The 16,471-nt window shown below is 44.2% G+C and overlaps 1 protein-coding gene across 6 annotated transcripts in view; it reads right to left on the bottom strand.

The window, feature by feature from the left end:
• The window catches only part of si:dkey-91i10.2 (uncharacterized protein LOC555224 homolog), a 214,629-nt gene that overhangs the window by 25,545 nt on the left and 172,613 nt on the right, over positions 1–16,471 (bottom strand). For all 6 annotated transcript variants that reach the window (XM_063051340.1, XM_063051344.1, XM_063051339.1 and 3 more), the window contains one exon: positions 9,026–9,236. In XM_063051340.1, the coding sequence (XP_062907410.1) occupies positions 9,026–9,236 (211 nt within the window). The remainder of the gene's footprint in view (positions 1–9,025; positions 9,237–16,471) is intronic.

Raw genomic sequence — 16,471 nt, forward strand, 5'->3', positions numbered from 1 at the left:
GGACAAGTGTGCACTGGATGAATTACTGACATGAATGGACAAGTGTGAACTGGATGAATTACTGACACAACTGGACAAGTGTGAACTGGATGAATTACTGATGATTGGACGTTTGTACTGGATGAATTACTGACACGAATGGACAAGTGTGAACTGGATGAATTACTGACGAACGGACGTGTGAACTGGATAAATTACTGACGATTGGACAAGTTTGTACTGGATGAATCACTGATGAATGGACACGTGTGAACTGGATGAATTACTGACACGAATGAACAAGTATGAACTGGATGAATTACTGACATGAATGGACAAGTGTGCACTGGATGAATTACTGACACGAATGGACAAGTGTGAACTGGATGAACTACTGACACGATTGTCAAGAGTGAACTGGATGAATTACTGACGAATGGACAAGTGTGTACTGGATGAATTACTGACAGGAATAGACAAGTGTGAACTGGATGAATTACTGACAGGAATGGACAAGTGTGAACTGGATGAATTACTGACACGAATGGACAAGAGTGAACTGGATGAATTACTGACGAATGGACAAGTGTGTACTGGATGAATTACTGACAGGAATAGACAAGTGTGAACTGGATGAATTACTGACAGGAATGGACAAGTGTGAACTGGATGAATTACTGACACGAATGGACAAGAGTGAACTGGATGAATTACTGACGAATGGACAAGTGTGTACTGGATGAATTACTGACAGGAATAGACAAGTGTGAACTGGATGAATTACTGACAGGAATGGACAAGTGTGAACTGGATGAATTACTGACACGAATGGACAAGAGTGAACTGGATGAATTACTGACGAATGGACAAGTGTGTACTGGATGAATTACTGACATGAGTGGACAAGTGTGAACTGGATGAATTACTGACACGATTGTCAAGAGTGAACTGGATGAATTACTGACGAATGGACAAGTGTGTACTGGATGAATTACTGACACGAATGGACAAGTGTGAACTGGATGAATTACGGACACGAATGAACAAGTGTGAACTGGATGAATTATTGACACAAATGGACAAGTGTGAACTGGATGAAATACTGACGCGAATGGATAAGTGTGTACTGAATGAATTACTGACACGAATGGACAAGTGTGAACTGGATGAACTACTGACACGATTGTCAAGAGTGAACTGGATGAATTACTGACGAATGGACAAGTGTGTACTGGATGAATTACTGACAGGAATAGACAAGTGTGAACTGGATGAATTACTGACAGGAATGGACAAGTGTGAACTGGATGAATTACTGACACGAATGGACAAGTGTGAACTGGATGAATTACTGATGAATGGACAAGTGTGAACTGGATGAATTACTGACGAATGGACAAGTGTGAACTGGATGAATTACTGACACAAATGGACAAGTGTGAACTTGATGAATTACTGACTCAAATAGGTAAATTTGTACTGGATGAATTACTAACGAATGGACGTGTGAACTGGATGAATTACTGACACGAATGGACAAGTGTGAACTGGATGAATTACTGACGAATAGACAAGTGTGAACTGGATGAATTACTGACGAATGGACAAGTGTGAATGGATGAATTACTGACACGAATGGACAAGTGTGAACTGGATGAATTACTGACGAATGGACAAGTGTGTACTGGATGAATCACTGACATGAATGGACAAGTGTGAACTGGATGAATTACTGACACGAATGGACAAGTGTGAACTGGATGAATTACTGATGAATGGACAAGTGTGAACTGGATGAATTACTGACGAATGGACAAGTGTGAACTGTATGAATTACTGACATGAATGGACAAGGCATGTTAACTAATTTTGCAAATGATATTAAAATAGTTGTTATAGAACTGTTGTGAAGAAGATTATGAAAAACCACAGGGGAATCTTGGTCAGCTAGGTGTATGAGAGTAGAATTAGCAAATGGTTTTCAATCCAGGTAAATGTGAGGTTTTGCATTTTGGGAGATCAAAACAGGGTAGGATTTATACAAAGAATGGTAGGGCCCTGACGAGTGTTACAAAATAGAAGGGCCGATGAGTGCAAGTGCATAGTTCGCTGAAAGTGGCATCATGTGGATAAGGTATTGAAGAAGGTGTTTAACACTTTGGTCTTCATCTGTCAGGGCACTGAGTATAGGGATTGGACAGCTCTGTTGCAGTTATGAGATATTGACAAGGCTGCACTTAGGTATTGGTCACCCTGTTATTGGAAAGATATTGTTAAACTGGAATGGTTGGGGGGTGAGAATCAAATTGAAGAGACTAGGAGAGAGGAGGTTAGTTCACAAATAGAGAAAGCTAGTAGACAGTGTGTGAGGGAGGATAGGCTGGAGACAGAGATTCGGAGCACTCAGACCGAAGATGTAGGGGAGAAGGAAGAAAAAGATAACAAAGTTGTTTGCTCCATTAAGGACAAACAGAGAATAAGAGGTGGAGAGTTTCTTAAATGCATCTATTTTAATGCTAGGAGCATTGTAAGAAAGGTGGATGAGCTTAGAGCATGGATTGATACTTGGAAATATGATGTTGTAGCTATTAGTGAAACATGGTTGCAGGAGGGGTGTGAGTGGCAACTTAATATTCCTGGATTTCGTTGCTTCAGGTGTGATAGAATAGGAGGGGCAAGAGGGGGAGGTGTTGCATTACTTGTCAGAGAAAATATAACAGCGGTGCTCTGGCAGGATAGATTAGTGGACTTGTCCAGGGAGGCTATTTGGGTGGAATTGAGGAATGGGAAAGGTGTAGTGCCGCTTATAGGGGTGTATTATAGACCACCTAATGGGAAGCAAGAATTGGAAGAGCAAATTTGTAAGGAGATAGCAGATATTTGTAGTAAGCACAAGGTTGTGATTGTGGGAGATTTTAATTTTCCACACATTGACTGGGAAGCCCATTCTGTAAAAGGGCTGGATGGTTTGGAGTTTGTCAAATGTGTGCAAGATAGTTTTTTGCAGCAATACATAGAGGTACCAACTAGAGAAGGGGCAGTGTTGGATCTCCAGTTAGGGAATGAGATAGGGCAGGTGACGGAGGTATGTGTTGGAGAGCACTTGGGGTCCAGTGATCACAATACCATTAGCTTCAAAATAATTATGGAGAAGGATAGGACTGAACCCAGGGTTGAGATTTTTGATTAGAGAAAGGCTAACTTTGAGATGAGAAAAAGTTCAGAAGGAGTGGATTCGGACAATTTATTTTATGGGAAGGATGTAATAGAGGAATGGAGGTCACTTAAAGGGGTGAAATTTTGAAGGTACAGGATCTTTATGTTCCTGTTAGGTTGAAAGGAAAGGTTAAAAGTTTGAGAGAGCCACGGTTTTCAAGGGATTCTGGAAACTTGGTTCGGAAAAAGAGAGGGATCTACAATAAATATAAGCAGCTTGGAGTAAATGAGGTGCTCGTGAATATAAAGAATGTAAAAAGAATCTTTAAGGAAGAGATTAGAAAAGCTAAAAGAAGATATGAGGCTGCTTTGGCAAATAGGGTGAAAATAAATCCAAAGGGTTTCTACAGTTATATTAATAGCAAAAGGATAGTGAGGGATAAAATTGATCCCTTAGAGAATCAGAGTGGATGGATATGTGCGGAGCCAAAAGAGATGGGGGAGATTTTGAACAATTCCTTTTCTTCAGTATTCACTAAGGAGAAGGATATTGAATTGTGTAAGGTAAAGGAAACAAGAAGGGTAGTTATGGAAAGTATGACGATTAAAGAAGAGGAAGTACTGGCGCTTTTAAGGAATATAAAAGTGGATAAGCCTCTGGGTCTGGACAAGATATTCCCTAGGACCTTGAGGGAAGTTAGTGTGGAAATAGCAGGGGTTCTGACAGAAATATTTCAAATGTTATTAGAAACGGGGATGGTGCCAGAGGATTGGTGTATTGGTCATGTTGTTCCATTGTTCTAAGAGTAAACCTAGCAATTATCGGCCTGTGAGTTTGACGTCAGTGGTGGGTAAATTGATGGAAAGTATTCTTAGGGATGGTATATATAATTATCTGGATAGACAGGGTCTGATTAGGAACAGTCAACATGGATTTGTGCGTGGAAGGTCATGTTTGACGAATCTTATTGAATTTTTTGATGAGGTTACTAGGAAAGTTGACGAGGGTAAAGCAGTGGATGTTGTCTATATGGACTTTAGTAAGGCCTTGAACAAGGATCCACACGGAAGGTTAGTTAGGAAGGTTCAATCGTTAGGCATTAATATCGAAGTAGTAAAATGGATTCAGCAGTGGCTGGATGGGAGACGCCAAAGAGTAGTGGTGGATAACTGTGTGTTAGGTTGGAGGACGGTGTCTAACAGTGTGCCTCACGGATGTGTACTGGGTCCAATGTTGTTTGTCATATATTTAATGATCTGGATGATAGGGTGGTAAATTGGATTAGTAAGTATGCAGAAGATAGGTGGCATTGTGGATAATGAAGTAGGTTTTCAAAGCTTGCAGAGAGATTTAGGCCAGTTAGAAGAGTGGGCTGAAAGATGGCAGATGGAGTTTAATGCTGATAAATGTGAGGTGCTACATTTTGGTAGGACTAATCAAAATAGGACATACATGGTAAATGGTAGGGCATTGAAGAATTCAGTAGAACAGAGGGATCTAGGAATAACGGTGCATAGTTCCCTGAAGGTGGAATCTCATCTGGATAGGGTGATGAAGAAAGCTTTTGGTATGCTGGCCTTTATAAATCAGAGAATTGAGTATAGAAGTTGGGATGTAATGTTGAAATCGTATAAGGCATTGGTGAGGCCAAATTTGGAGTATTGTGTACAATTCTGGTCACTGAATTATAGGAAGATGTCAATAAAATTGAGAGAGTACAGAGATTTACTAAAATGTTGCCTGGGTTTCATCTCCTAAGTTACAGAGAAAGGTTGAACAAGCTAGGTCTTTATTTTTTCGAGCGTAGAAGGTTGAGGGGGGACTTGATAGAGGTATTTAAAATTATGAGGGGGATAGATAGAGTTGACGTGGATAGGCTTTTTCCATTGAGAGTGGGGAAGATTCAAACAAGAGGACATGAGTTGAGAGTTAAAGGGCAAAAGTTTAGGGGTAACATGAGAGGGAATTTCCTTACTCAGAGAGTGGTAGCTGTGTGGAATGAGCTCCCAGAAAGAGTGGTTGAGGCAGGTTCGATGTTGTCGTTTAAAGTTAAACTGGATAGAGATATGGACAGGAAAGCAATGGAGGGTTATGGGCTAAGTGCAGGTCGGTGGGACTAGGTGAGAGTAAGAGTTCGGCATGGACTAGAAGGGCCGACATGGCCTGTTTCTGTGCTGTGATTGTTATATGGTTATAAACCAGAAAGAATGTAGAAAAGATTTACCAGGATGTTGACTGAACTTGGGAGCCTGAGTTACAATGAATGTTGTGTAGTCTAGGTCTTCATCCCCAGGAGAATGATGAATGACCTGATAGAGGTACTATGTAAGATCACGAGGGCATAGAGCGAATCAAAGCATCCTTTTCACGGGGAGGGGCCTCTAAAGAAAAAAAAGAGAGCAGAGGTGTACAAGATGATAGGAGGCAAAGATCAAATGGATAGCCAAAGACTTTTAACCAGGGCAGAAATGGCTAACACAAGGGGGCTTCATTTTAAAGTATGGGGGGTGGGGTTTCAGAGGTAAGTGTTTTTACATGGAGTGTGGTAGGTGTGTGGAATGCCTTTGTCAGTTTCTTAATTAAGAAATTCCTAGTTAGGCACATGGATGATAGAAAGATAGAGGGCTATGTGGGAGGGAAGGTTTAGATTGATCTTAGAGTGGGTTAAACGGCCAGCGCAACGTTGTGGACCAAAAGGCCTGTACTGTGCTGTAAGAAGCAAGAAATTTAAAAGGGACATCAGGGACAGCTTCTTCACAAAAAAAGCTGGTGTGTATTTGGGATGAGCTACTGGAAATAGTGGTTGAGGGGGGCACATTAGTAATATTTAAAAGCCATCTAGATATATTAATGAAAAAGAGAGATTGAGAAGGCTTGGCTTGCTGGGCAACACAGTCAGCATGGACCAGTTGGATTGTTTCATGCTGAATACCTCTGTGATGCTCAGTTGTTGCAATTTACCAATTCCCCTCATCTGTACTGTGAGGAGACCTTCACACATAAATTTTATTGGTTGAACCACGTAACTCAAGGACAATTAGGCACTAGCTCTAATTCTGAGCCAAAAACAAGAGGCTCACATTGAGTGAGTCTGTGCCAACCACCAACCATCCATTTTAATCCTACACTTAATTCCATTTTCTCTTCCCCATCGATAGTAGTGCGATCACTCAGGTCCAGTAACATATTCTTCTTCTTCAACCCATTGCCCCTACTGGGGCATAGGCCACTGACAGTAGCTCAGAGTCCTCTTTCCTGGGCCAGTCTTTCAGTTGTCCCCAGGTGTATCTTGTCTTCTAGGCGAAGATCCTTCCTCTCCCAGGGATGAGGCTTTTTGGGGCTTCTGTTGACATTTCTGTAGCTTTGGGTTTTTAGAGGATGGGGCTGCCAGCCCCCCATGCTGAACCCTCCCCCTTTCACACTCAGGCTTGGGACTGTCCATGGCGGGGTTGTGATGTTCTCCCAAAGGGTTATTCCCTTAATGGAGAATGCCTGTGTATGACTTTGTTTAATCTGCAGATGCACAGGCAGCCACCACAGTCATTGACAGTATGGGATCAGGGTCCAGTGGCACGGAGTGCAAGACAACTGGGGACCCTTCACCGCTGTAGCCTTCCTCACCTTCACTGCCATTGTGATGTGTCTTCATCTTCTGCCAGCTCCACCACTGAGGTTTTGGTTGGATCGCTCTTTGGAGCCTCCCACCTGACCTTACCTCCATGGGTGACCTTACCAGGAGTCAAGCTCCAAACGGAATCAATCTCAGGAACTCAAGAGTCTCTCCACTATGACAAGGTGACAACCATCAACTGCCTCAAGATTCTACCCCTCACCTACACACTATGGGCAATTTACAGTGGCCAGCTAAACTACTAGAGTCCATCGGTCAAGCCATTGGTCTTAACACTGCAGCATGAGTTTAGAATTATAGGGTCAGAGAGTTAGACAGCATGGAAACAGGTATGAGTGGGGCAAAATGCTCCAGCTGTACACGATATTGGTAAGGCCACATTTGGAGTACTGGGTCTAGTTCTGGTTGTCCTTCTGTAGGAAGAACATTACTAAAATGGAAAGGGTGCAAAGAAACATTTATGAGGATATTACTGTCACGGAAAAGTAAGGAAAGATCGGATAGGCTAGGACTTTTCTCCGTAGAGCATAGGAGGCTGAAGTATAAGCTTACAAAGGCAGGGCGAATGGACAGAGTATTTTCCCCAGGGTAGGAGAGACTAAAACTACAGGTTTAATGTGAGAGGGGAAGGATTTAAAAAGGTCCTGAAGGGCAACTTCTTCCATGCAGAAGGTAGTGGGCACATGGAATGAGCTGCTAGAGGAAGTGGCGGAGGTGGGTATAATTACAATGTCCAGAGACATTTGGACAGTTACAAGGATAGGAAAGGTTTGAAGGGATATGGGCCAAACAGCAAAAAATGGGATGACCTCAGGTAGACCTTATCGTCTACCCGCACTGCACTTTCTTTTTAACCGTAACATTACACTCAGAGGCCACTTTATTAGGTACACCTGTTCGTTAATGTAAATATCAAATCAGCCAATCATATGGCAGCAACAATGCGTAAAGGCATGGTCGAGAACTTCAGTTGTTATTCAGACCAAATATCAGAATGGGTAAGAAATGCCTTTGAGTGTGGAATGATTGTTGATGCCAGAGTATCAGAAGCTGCTATCTCCTAGGATTTTTACACAGCAGTCTCTAGAATTTACAAGGAATGACACAAAAATCAATAAATATCCAGTGAGTGGCAGTTCTGTGGGTGAAAACACCTTATTAATGAGAGAGGTCAGAGGAGAATGGCAGACTGGTTCAAGCTGACAGTGACTCAAATAACCACGGTGGTGTGCAGAGGGGCATCTCTGAACGCACACTTTTAAGATTCGATGTGGGTGGGCTACAGCAGCAGAAGACCATGAACACACACTCTGTCACCACTTTAGTAGGTACTGGAAGTAACTAATAAAGTGGCCACTGAGTCGACATTCTGCATTGTTTCCCTTTGAAATGCCTCAAGGTATTTATGTATGGAATGATTTGCCTGGATGGCACATAACCATGTCTTGGTACATATTTTGGAATTGGTCTATCATGCACCAAGATACAGGCAAAAGCATGTCTTGAAAACTGATCATACCGATCAGATCATTACACAGTGTATTTAGTGGAACACGTAAAATTATGTCATGGGGCTGCACATTAGTGTAGCGATTAACATAATGCTATTATAGCGCCCGCAACTCGGGTTCAATTCCTATCCAGTCTGTAAGGAGTTTGTACATTCTCCCTGTGATCAAGTGGGTTTCCTCCCACATTCCAATATTGTACGGGTTAGTAGGTTAATTGGTCACATGGGTGTAAATGGGCAGCACAGGCTCATTGGGCCGAAGGGCCTGTTACCCTGCTTTATCTCCAAACAAAAGTAACAACACAGCATAAAGTGGAAAAGCTACAGGGAAAGTGCTGAGCACCATGCTAAAACATAACGAGGTGGATTGTGAGGTCAGAAGTCCATCTATCGTACAAGAGGTCCATTCTACTGGTGGTACGTGCTTTCAGGTTTTTGTATCTTCTGCCTGATGGGAGGGGGAGAAGAGTGAATGTGCAGGGTGGGTGGGGTCTTTGATATGCTAGCAATAATCCAATATTGACTATAGTGACAATAGTAATTACTAATACCAACACCAGCTAGGTGTGCATGGATGGGTTGCAATGAAGAATGCTGTATGACTGGGGTGGATTTCCTTATCCAAAGGACGTACGGCTCTCCCTTGTATTGCACCAGAGGGCCAGAGGGTTGTCCTGGATTCCTGAGCTCCTCCTTCCCCGCTGTGTGAGGGCTGGCCGCGATCTGGAGTACCCAATACGACACTCACACCCACCACCTTCCTTGTCCTGCCCTCGTTTCTGCCCCAGGCCCCAGGCCGCCGCCGCAATCCTCATCTCCAGTTGCTTCCGCTTCGCTGCATCGGCAGGCATCGGGTCACTGAAGTGGGGGCGCAGCCGGCACTCCCGCTGGGCTTTAGCTGTCTCTGTGGTCCCATAGGCCGCGTCCGAACTGGATCTCCGACAGCTAGGCAGGGAATGCTGGGGGGGGGGGGGGTGGGGAGGAGGGAAAAATAAATCCGGGGCAAAAATAAAAATTAGCTACATTTTTAAAGATTAGCTTTACTTGTTACCAGTACATCAAAACATGCAGTGAAACATGTTGTTTGTGTCAATGATCAAAACCAGTCTGAGGATGTGCTGGGGGCACCCCCTTGCTTCCTGCACCAACATCGCATGCCCACACATTGGAATGTGGGAGGAAACCGACTTTATTCTGTCGGATTCACTGCTAAGAATCTGCCACCTGATAATTCAGATTCTGGGAAGTCACTCATCCTGAAAGGCAGAATGCAGGGCAGTGCAGTACAAGGACAGGCCTTTCACCCATTGCACTCGTGAGATACAAGACAAAGATGCAAAAATAAGCCATTCGGCCTATCTAAACTGTGCGCATTCCATCATGGCTGATTTATTATCCCTCTCAACTCCATTCTCCCCGAAACCTTTGACGTCCTCACTGCTCAAGAACTTGGCCCCCGTCTGTGGCAATGAATTCCACAGACTCACCACACCCTGGCTAAAGAAATTCCTTGTTAGCTCTGTTCTCAGGAGGCATCCTTTATCCTGAGGCTGTGCCCTCTGGTTGTAGATCCTCTCCATACCCACTCTATCTAGGCCTTTCAATATTTGAAAGGTTTCAAGGAGACCCCTCCTCATTTTCTGAACTCCAGTGAGTACAGGGCAAGAAACATCAAATGCTCATCATACGTTAACCCTTTCATTCCTAAGATCATTCTCATGAGCCTTCTCTGGACTCTGCCCAATGCCACATATCCCTTCTGAGATAAGGGACCCAAAACTGCTCACAATATTCCAAATGTGGTCTGACCAATGCCTTATAAAGCCTCAGCATTACACCCTTGATTTATATTCTAGAGCTCTCAATATGAATGTCTGTGCCAACAATGATGCTAATTTAAACCAATCCCATCTGCCTACACATGATCCATATCTCTCATGTCTCTGTCTAAATGCCGCTTAATCATATCATATCTGCTTCCATCAGCAGCACTGGCAGGGTGGGCCAGGAACCCACCACTCTGTGTAAAATAAACCTTGTCTCACAAAGCAACATGCACAGCATGTCAGGGACCAGCAATGGAAGGGAATAAACAGTCAACGATTCAGACTGAGACCCTTCATCAGGCCCTCCTATAGATGCCAAAACTTTTCTTAATGACCTGTGACACCGCTTTCAATAAATTATGGATCTGTATTCCCAGATCCCTTTGTTTGACAGCACTCCACAGTGCCCTGCAGTTCACTGTGTCAGACCTACCCTGGTTGGTCCACCAAAGAGCAACACCTTAATCTTGCCTGCATGAAATCCCATCTGCCAATTTTTCCAGCTGGTCCAGATCCCACTGCAAGCTTTGATGATCTTCCTCGCTGTCCACTGCACCCCAATCCTGGTGTCATTCATTTATTTGCTGAATGAGATCACATACATTGACATCATCCAGATCGTTGATATACATGACAAACAACAACAGACCCAGCACCACTGCACTAGTCCCAGGCCTCCAGTCAGAGAGGCAACCATCTACTCCCACTCTCTGGCTTCTCCATCAAAGCCAATGTCTAATCAAATTTACTACCTCACCTTCAATGCCAAGTGACTGAATCTTCTTCATCAGCCTCCCATGCAGGACTTTGTTAGCTGCCTTGCTTAAGTCCATGTAGGCAACATCCATTGCCTTGCCTTCATCACCGTTCCTGGTAATTTCCTCAAAAAAACTCTCTTAGACCTACTACACATGAAGCCATGCTAACTATCCCTGAGCAATCCCTGTCTATCCAAATACTCACATATCTGGTCCCTTCAAACAACTTCCAATAACTTGTCCTCTACAGATCTCAGGTTCACCAGACTATAATTTCCTGGTTTATTCTTAGAGCCTTTCTTCAAAAGCGAAATAACATTAGCTATTCTCCAATCCTCTGCTACCTCACCTGTCACTAAGAATGATTTAATTATCTCTGTTTAGGTCATGACAATTTCTGGACTTGCCTCCCACTGGGTCCAAGGGAACAACTTCTCAGGCTCTGGGGATTTGCCTCAGGGCAGTAAACACCTCCTCCTCTGTAATCTGTAGAGGGTCTATGACCTCCCTGCTGCTTTGCCTCACTTCTATAGACTCTGTGTCCATCTCCCGAGTAAATACAGATGCAAAAAAAAATCAATTTAAGATCTTCCCATGTCTTTTGATGCCACACATGGATTAACATTCTGATCTTCCAGAGGGCCAATCGGGATTCTCCTTCACCTTGTCTGTTAGGGAAACCTCATGTCTTCTTTTAGCCCTCCTGATTTCTTTTTTACGTGTTCTCTACAAATTGTTTCCTCTAAATCCACTGGACAGTTGGGTAGTCTGTAATATAGCCCCATTAATGTGGTCATACCTTTCTTATACCTCAGTTCCACCCATAAAGCCTCACTAGACGAGTTTTCCAGTCTGCCCTGACTGAGCACTGCCACGACATTTTTCCTGACGAGTAAGGCCACCCCTCTCCTTTTAATCCCACCTGCTGTATCACGTCTTAAATAATGCAGCCCTGGATACTGAGCTGCCAGTCCTGCTTCTCCTGCAACCAAGTCTCACTAACGGCTACGATATCATAATTCCATGTGTTGATCCATATCCTGAGCTCATCTGCCTTTCCTACGATACTTCTTGCATTGAAATATTTGAAACTCAGAACATTAGTCACACCATTCTTGACCTTTTGATTCCTGACTTTCTCTGAGGCCTTACCAACATCTGCCTCCACACTTTGCTCCGGCACTCTGGTCCTGCCAACCCCCAACCAACACCCCCACACCCCCATGCCCCTGTGCAGTACTAGCAAACCATCCCACCAGGATATTTGTCCAGCTCCAGTTTAGGTGCCAGCCATCTCTTCTGGATCAGTTCCACCTTCTCTGAAAGAGAGCCTAATGGTTCAAAAATCTGAAGCTCTCCCTCCTACACCAACTCCTAGCGAAGTTAAACTGTATGATCTTCCTTTTTCTGCCCTCACTGACACCTGGCACAGTTCAGGACATGAAGGGATCTGGGGAGACAGCAGGAGATGGGGGCTGAGAGGAAAATTGGATCAGCCTTGATGAAATGGTGGTGCAGACCCAATGGCCAAGCGGCCCAGTTCTGCTCCTATACCTTTTGGTCTTGTGGGCAGCAATCCCGAGATCACAACCCTGGAGGTCCTGTCCTTTAACTTAGCACCGAACTCTCTGACTCACTTTGCCGAACCTCATCCCTCTTCTGACCTGTGACCATATGGACCACAACATCTGGCTGATCACCCTCCCACTTTAGATTGCTGAGAATTTGATCCAAGAAGCCCCAGAACCTGGCACCCGGGAGGCAACATATACCATCTGGGTATCTCCTTGTCCACAGAACCTCCTTTCTGTTCCCTTATCAGCACAGCTCATTTCTTCTTCCCCTTTCCTTTCTGAGCCACAGAGGCAGACTCAGTGCCAGAGACCTGACCGCTGTGACACGTTCCTCCAGCATTTTGTGTGTGCTGCTCGGATTTCCAGCATCTGCAGATTTTCTCTTGTTTGTGTGTGTAAGATCCTCTGCTAGGTCATCCCTCCCAACAGTACCCAAAGTAATACGTATACGTACTGTTGAGGGGGCTGGCCACAGAGGTTCTCTGCACTGGCTTTCACCCTCCTGACTGACACTCAGTTTCTTGTGTCCTGCATCTTTATTGAAATACTTACACTATCGCACCCTGAGAAAATATCGGTAACCTCAGCATTGGCCAGAGTGGTAGAGACATTTATACTCACTCCTACAGAATTCACCATCTAAAAATCAGAGGCTTGGAATAAAATTCACTGTCATGGGATTTAAATAGAAAATAAACACGTTTTTTTTTTAGTGTAACTACCTCCCTGTACGTCCTGCCTATCACCGCCTCAGCCTCCCAAATGATCCAGAGCTCATCCAGTTCCAGCTCCAACTTCTTCACACGGTCTGTTAGAAGCTGGATGTACTAATTGTATTTGAAGTCATCGGCTCTGTCTCTCATGATTTTATATACTCCTATCAGGTCCAGTATCGTCAGTTCTCTCTCCAACACATGTTGCCCAACCAGCTGAGAGTTTCCAACATTCCTGTTTTTTTAAAATTTTAAACGTTATTTTGTTTTTATTCTTCAAACAGATCACCAGAGCCTCCCAGACTCTGCTACTGTATACATAGAACAGAGAACACCTACAGCACAATACAGGCCCTTCGGCCCACAGTGCTCTGCCAAACACGTCCTTACTTAGAAATTACCAAGGGTTACCCATAGCCCTCTATTTTTTTGAGTTCCATGTACCTATCCAGCAGTCTCTTAAATAGACTCTATCGTTTCCGCCTCCATCACCATTGCTGGCAGCCCATTCCACATACTCACCACGATCTGCGTAAAAAACTTACCCCTGACATCTCCTCTGTACCTTCTTCCAAGCACCTTAAAACTGTGCCCTCTCATGCTAGCCATTTCAGCCCTGGGAAAAAGCCTCTGATTATCCACATGATCAATGCCTCTCATCATCTTATACACCTCTTTCAGGTCACCTCTCATCCTCCATCACTCCAAGGAGAAAAGGCCGAGTTCACTCAACCTATTCTCATAAGGCATGCTCCCCAATCCAGGCAAGATCCTTGTAAATCTCCTCTGCACCATTTCTACGGTTTTCACGTCCTTCCTGTAGTGAGGCAACCAGAATTGAGCACAGTACTCCAAGTGGGGTCTGACAAGGGTCCTATATAGCTGCAACATTACCTCTCGGCTCTTAAACTCAATCCCACAGTTGATGAAGGCCAATGCATTGTATGCCTTCATAACCACAGAGTCAACCTGCGTAGCAGCTTTGAGTGTCCTATGGACTCGGACCCCAAGATCCCTCTGATCCTCCACATTGCCAAGAGCCTTACCATTAATACTATATTCTGCCATCATATTTGACCTACCAAAATGAACCACTTCACACTTATCTGGCACTTCTCAGCCCAGTTTTGCATCCTATCAATGTCCCGCTGTAACCTCTGACAGCCCTCCACACTATCCACAGCACCCCCAACCTTTGTATCATCAGCAAACTTACTAACCCATCCCTCCACTTCCTCATTCAGGCCATTTAAAAAAATAACAAAGAGAAGGGGTTCCAGAACAGATCCCTGAGGCACACCACTGGTGATCGACCTCCATGCAAAATATGACCCGTCTACAACCACTCTTTGCCTTCTGTGGGCAAGCCAATTCTGGATCCACAAAGCAATGTCCCCTTGGATCCCATGCCTCCTTACCTTCTCAATAGTCCTTGCATGGGGTACCTTATCAAATGCCTTGCTCAAATCCATATATACTACATCAACTGATCTGCTTCATCAATGTGTTTAGTCACATCCTCAAAAAATTCAATCAGGCTTGTAAGGCACGACCTGCCTTTGACAAAGCAATGCTGACTATTCCTAATCATATTATGCCTCTCCAAATGTTCATAAGTCTGCCTCTCAGGATCTTCTCCATCAACTTAACAACCACTGAAGTAAGACTCACTAGTCTATAACTTCCTGAGCTATCTCTACTCCCTTTCTTGAATAAAGGAACAACATCCGCAACCCTCCAATCCTCTAGAACCTCTCCCGTTCCCATTGATGATGCAAAGATCATCGCCAGAGGCTCAGCAATCTCCTCCCTCACCTCCTGCAGTAGCCTGGGGTCCAGCCCCAGCGACTTATCCAACTTGATGCTTTCCAAAAGCTCCAGCAAATCCTCTTTCTTAATATCTATATGCTCAAGCTTTTCAGTCTGCTACAAGTCATTTCTACAATCGCCAAGATCCTTGTCAGTAGTGAATACTGAAGCAAAGTATTCATTAAGTACCTCTGCTATCTTCTCCGGTTCCATACACACTTTTCCATTGCCACACTTGATTGGTCCTATTCTCTGAAGTCTTATCCTCTTGCTCTTCACTTACTTGTAGATTATCTTGGGGTTTTCCTTCATCCTTCCGCCAAAGCCTTCTCATGGCCCCTTCTGGCTCTCCTAATTTCAATCTTAAACTCCTTCCTGTTAGCCTTATAATCTTCTAGATCTCTATCATTACCTAGGTTTTTGAACCTTTCGTAAGCTCTTCTTTTCTTCTTGACCAGATTTTCAACAGCCTTTGTACACCATGGTTCTGTACCCTACCATCCTTTCCTTGTCTCATTGGAACGTACCTATGCAGAACCCCACACAAATATCCCCTGAACATTTACCACATTTCTTCTGTACATTTCCTGGAGAACATCTATTCCCAATTTATGCTTCCAAATTCCTGCCTGATAGCCTCACACAGCAGGATGTGATGAAATTCCTTGCCTAGAGTAAAACCATTCCCCTCCTCTATCTGTCTATCACACTCCTCAGCTGGATCCACCTGACTTGCCAGCTCTTGTTCCACACCTTCGGCTCACCCCTTTATACTCTCCTCTTTCAGTCCAGGTGAACCCAAGATGATCACTGTGCATTCCCCTTCTCCAATGCTGCCTGGCCTGTTGAGTTCCTCCAGGAGTTTGGAGGCATTAAATAACTGCAGATGCCGCAATCTGGAGTAACAAAAAACCTGCTGGAGGAATAATTCAGCGTGTCACCTCACAGATGCTGCTGAGTTTGCTCCAGACCATTCAATTATGCCAACTGCTCTCTTCCATTAGATTGCAGCCCGCAATTCAGTCCCAGAATCCTTCATTTCATACATAAAACACTCAAACCTTGATTAGATTGCAGCTTCTAAATCCTGCTCACCCGTTATAATTTAAGCTCTCAACACTGTTTCCCTCGCCTCCTGCCTGGTTCGTTGGTTGACTTACTGATAGCAGTTTGATCATTCACGTTGCTCTCTGAAACAGCTATCAGGTGGTGGAAGGAACTGCGCGAAAACCTTGGTCCTTTTTCACCTGCGCTAACAGCACAGAAACAGACCCTTCAGCCCATCTATTCAATGCCCGACTGTTATTCTGCCTAGTCCTATTAACCCGCCTTCCACACCCCTCCCATCCACGTACCTATTCAAACTTCTCTTAACTGTCGCAATCGAACCCACATCCACTGCTTCCACTGGCAGCTCCTACCACACTCTCACCACTCTCTGAGTGAGGAAGTTCCCCTCATGTTCCCCTTAAATATTCACCTTTCACCCTTAACCCATGACCTCTAATTCTAGT

This window comes from Mobula hypostoma, chromosome 6 (assembly GCF_963921235.1).
Source record: "Mobula hypostoma chromosome 6, sMobHyp1.1, whole genome shotgun sequence".
Taxonomy (NCBI): domain Eukaryota; kingdom Metazoa; phylum Chordata; class Chondrichthyes; order Myliobatiformes; family Myliobatidae; genus Mobula; species Mobula hypostoma.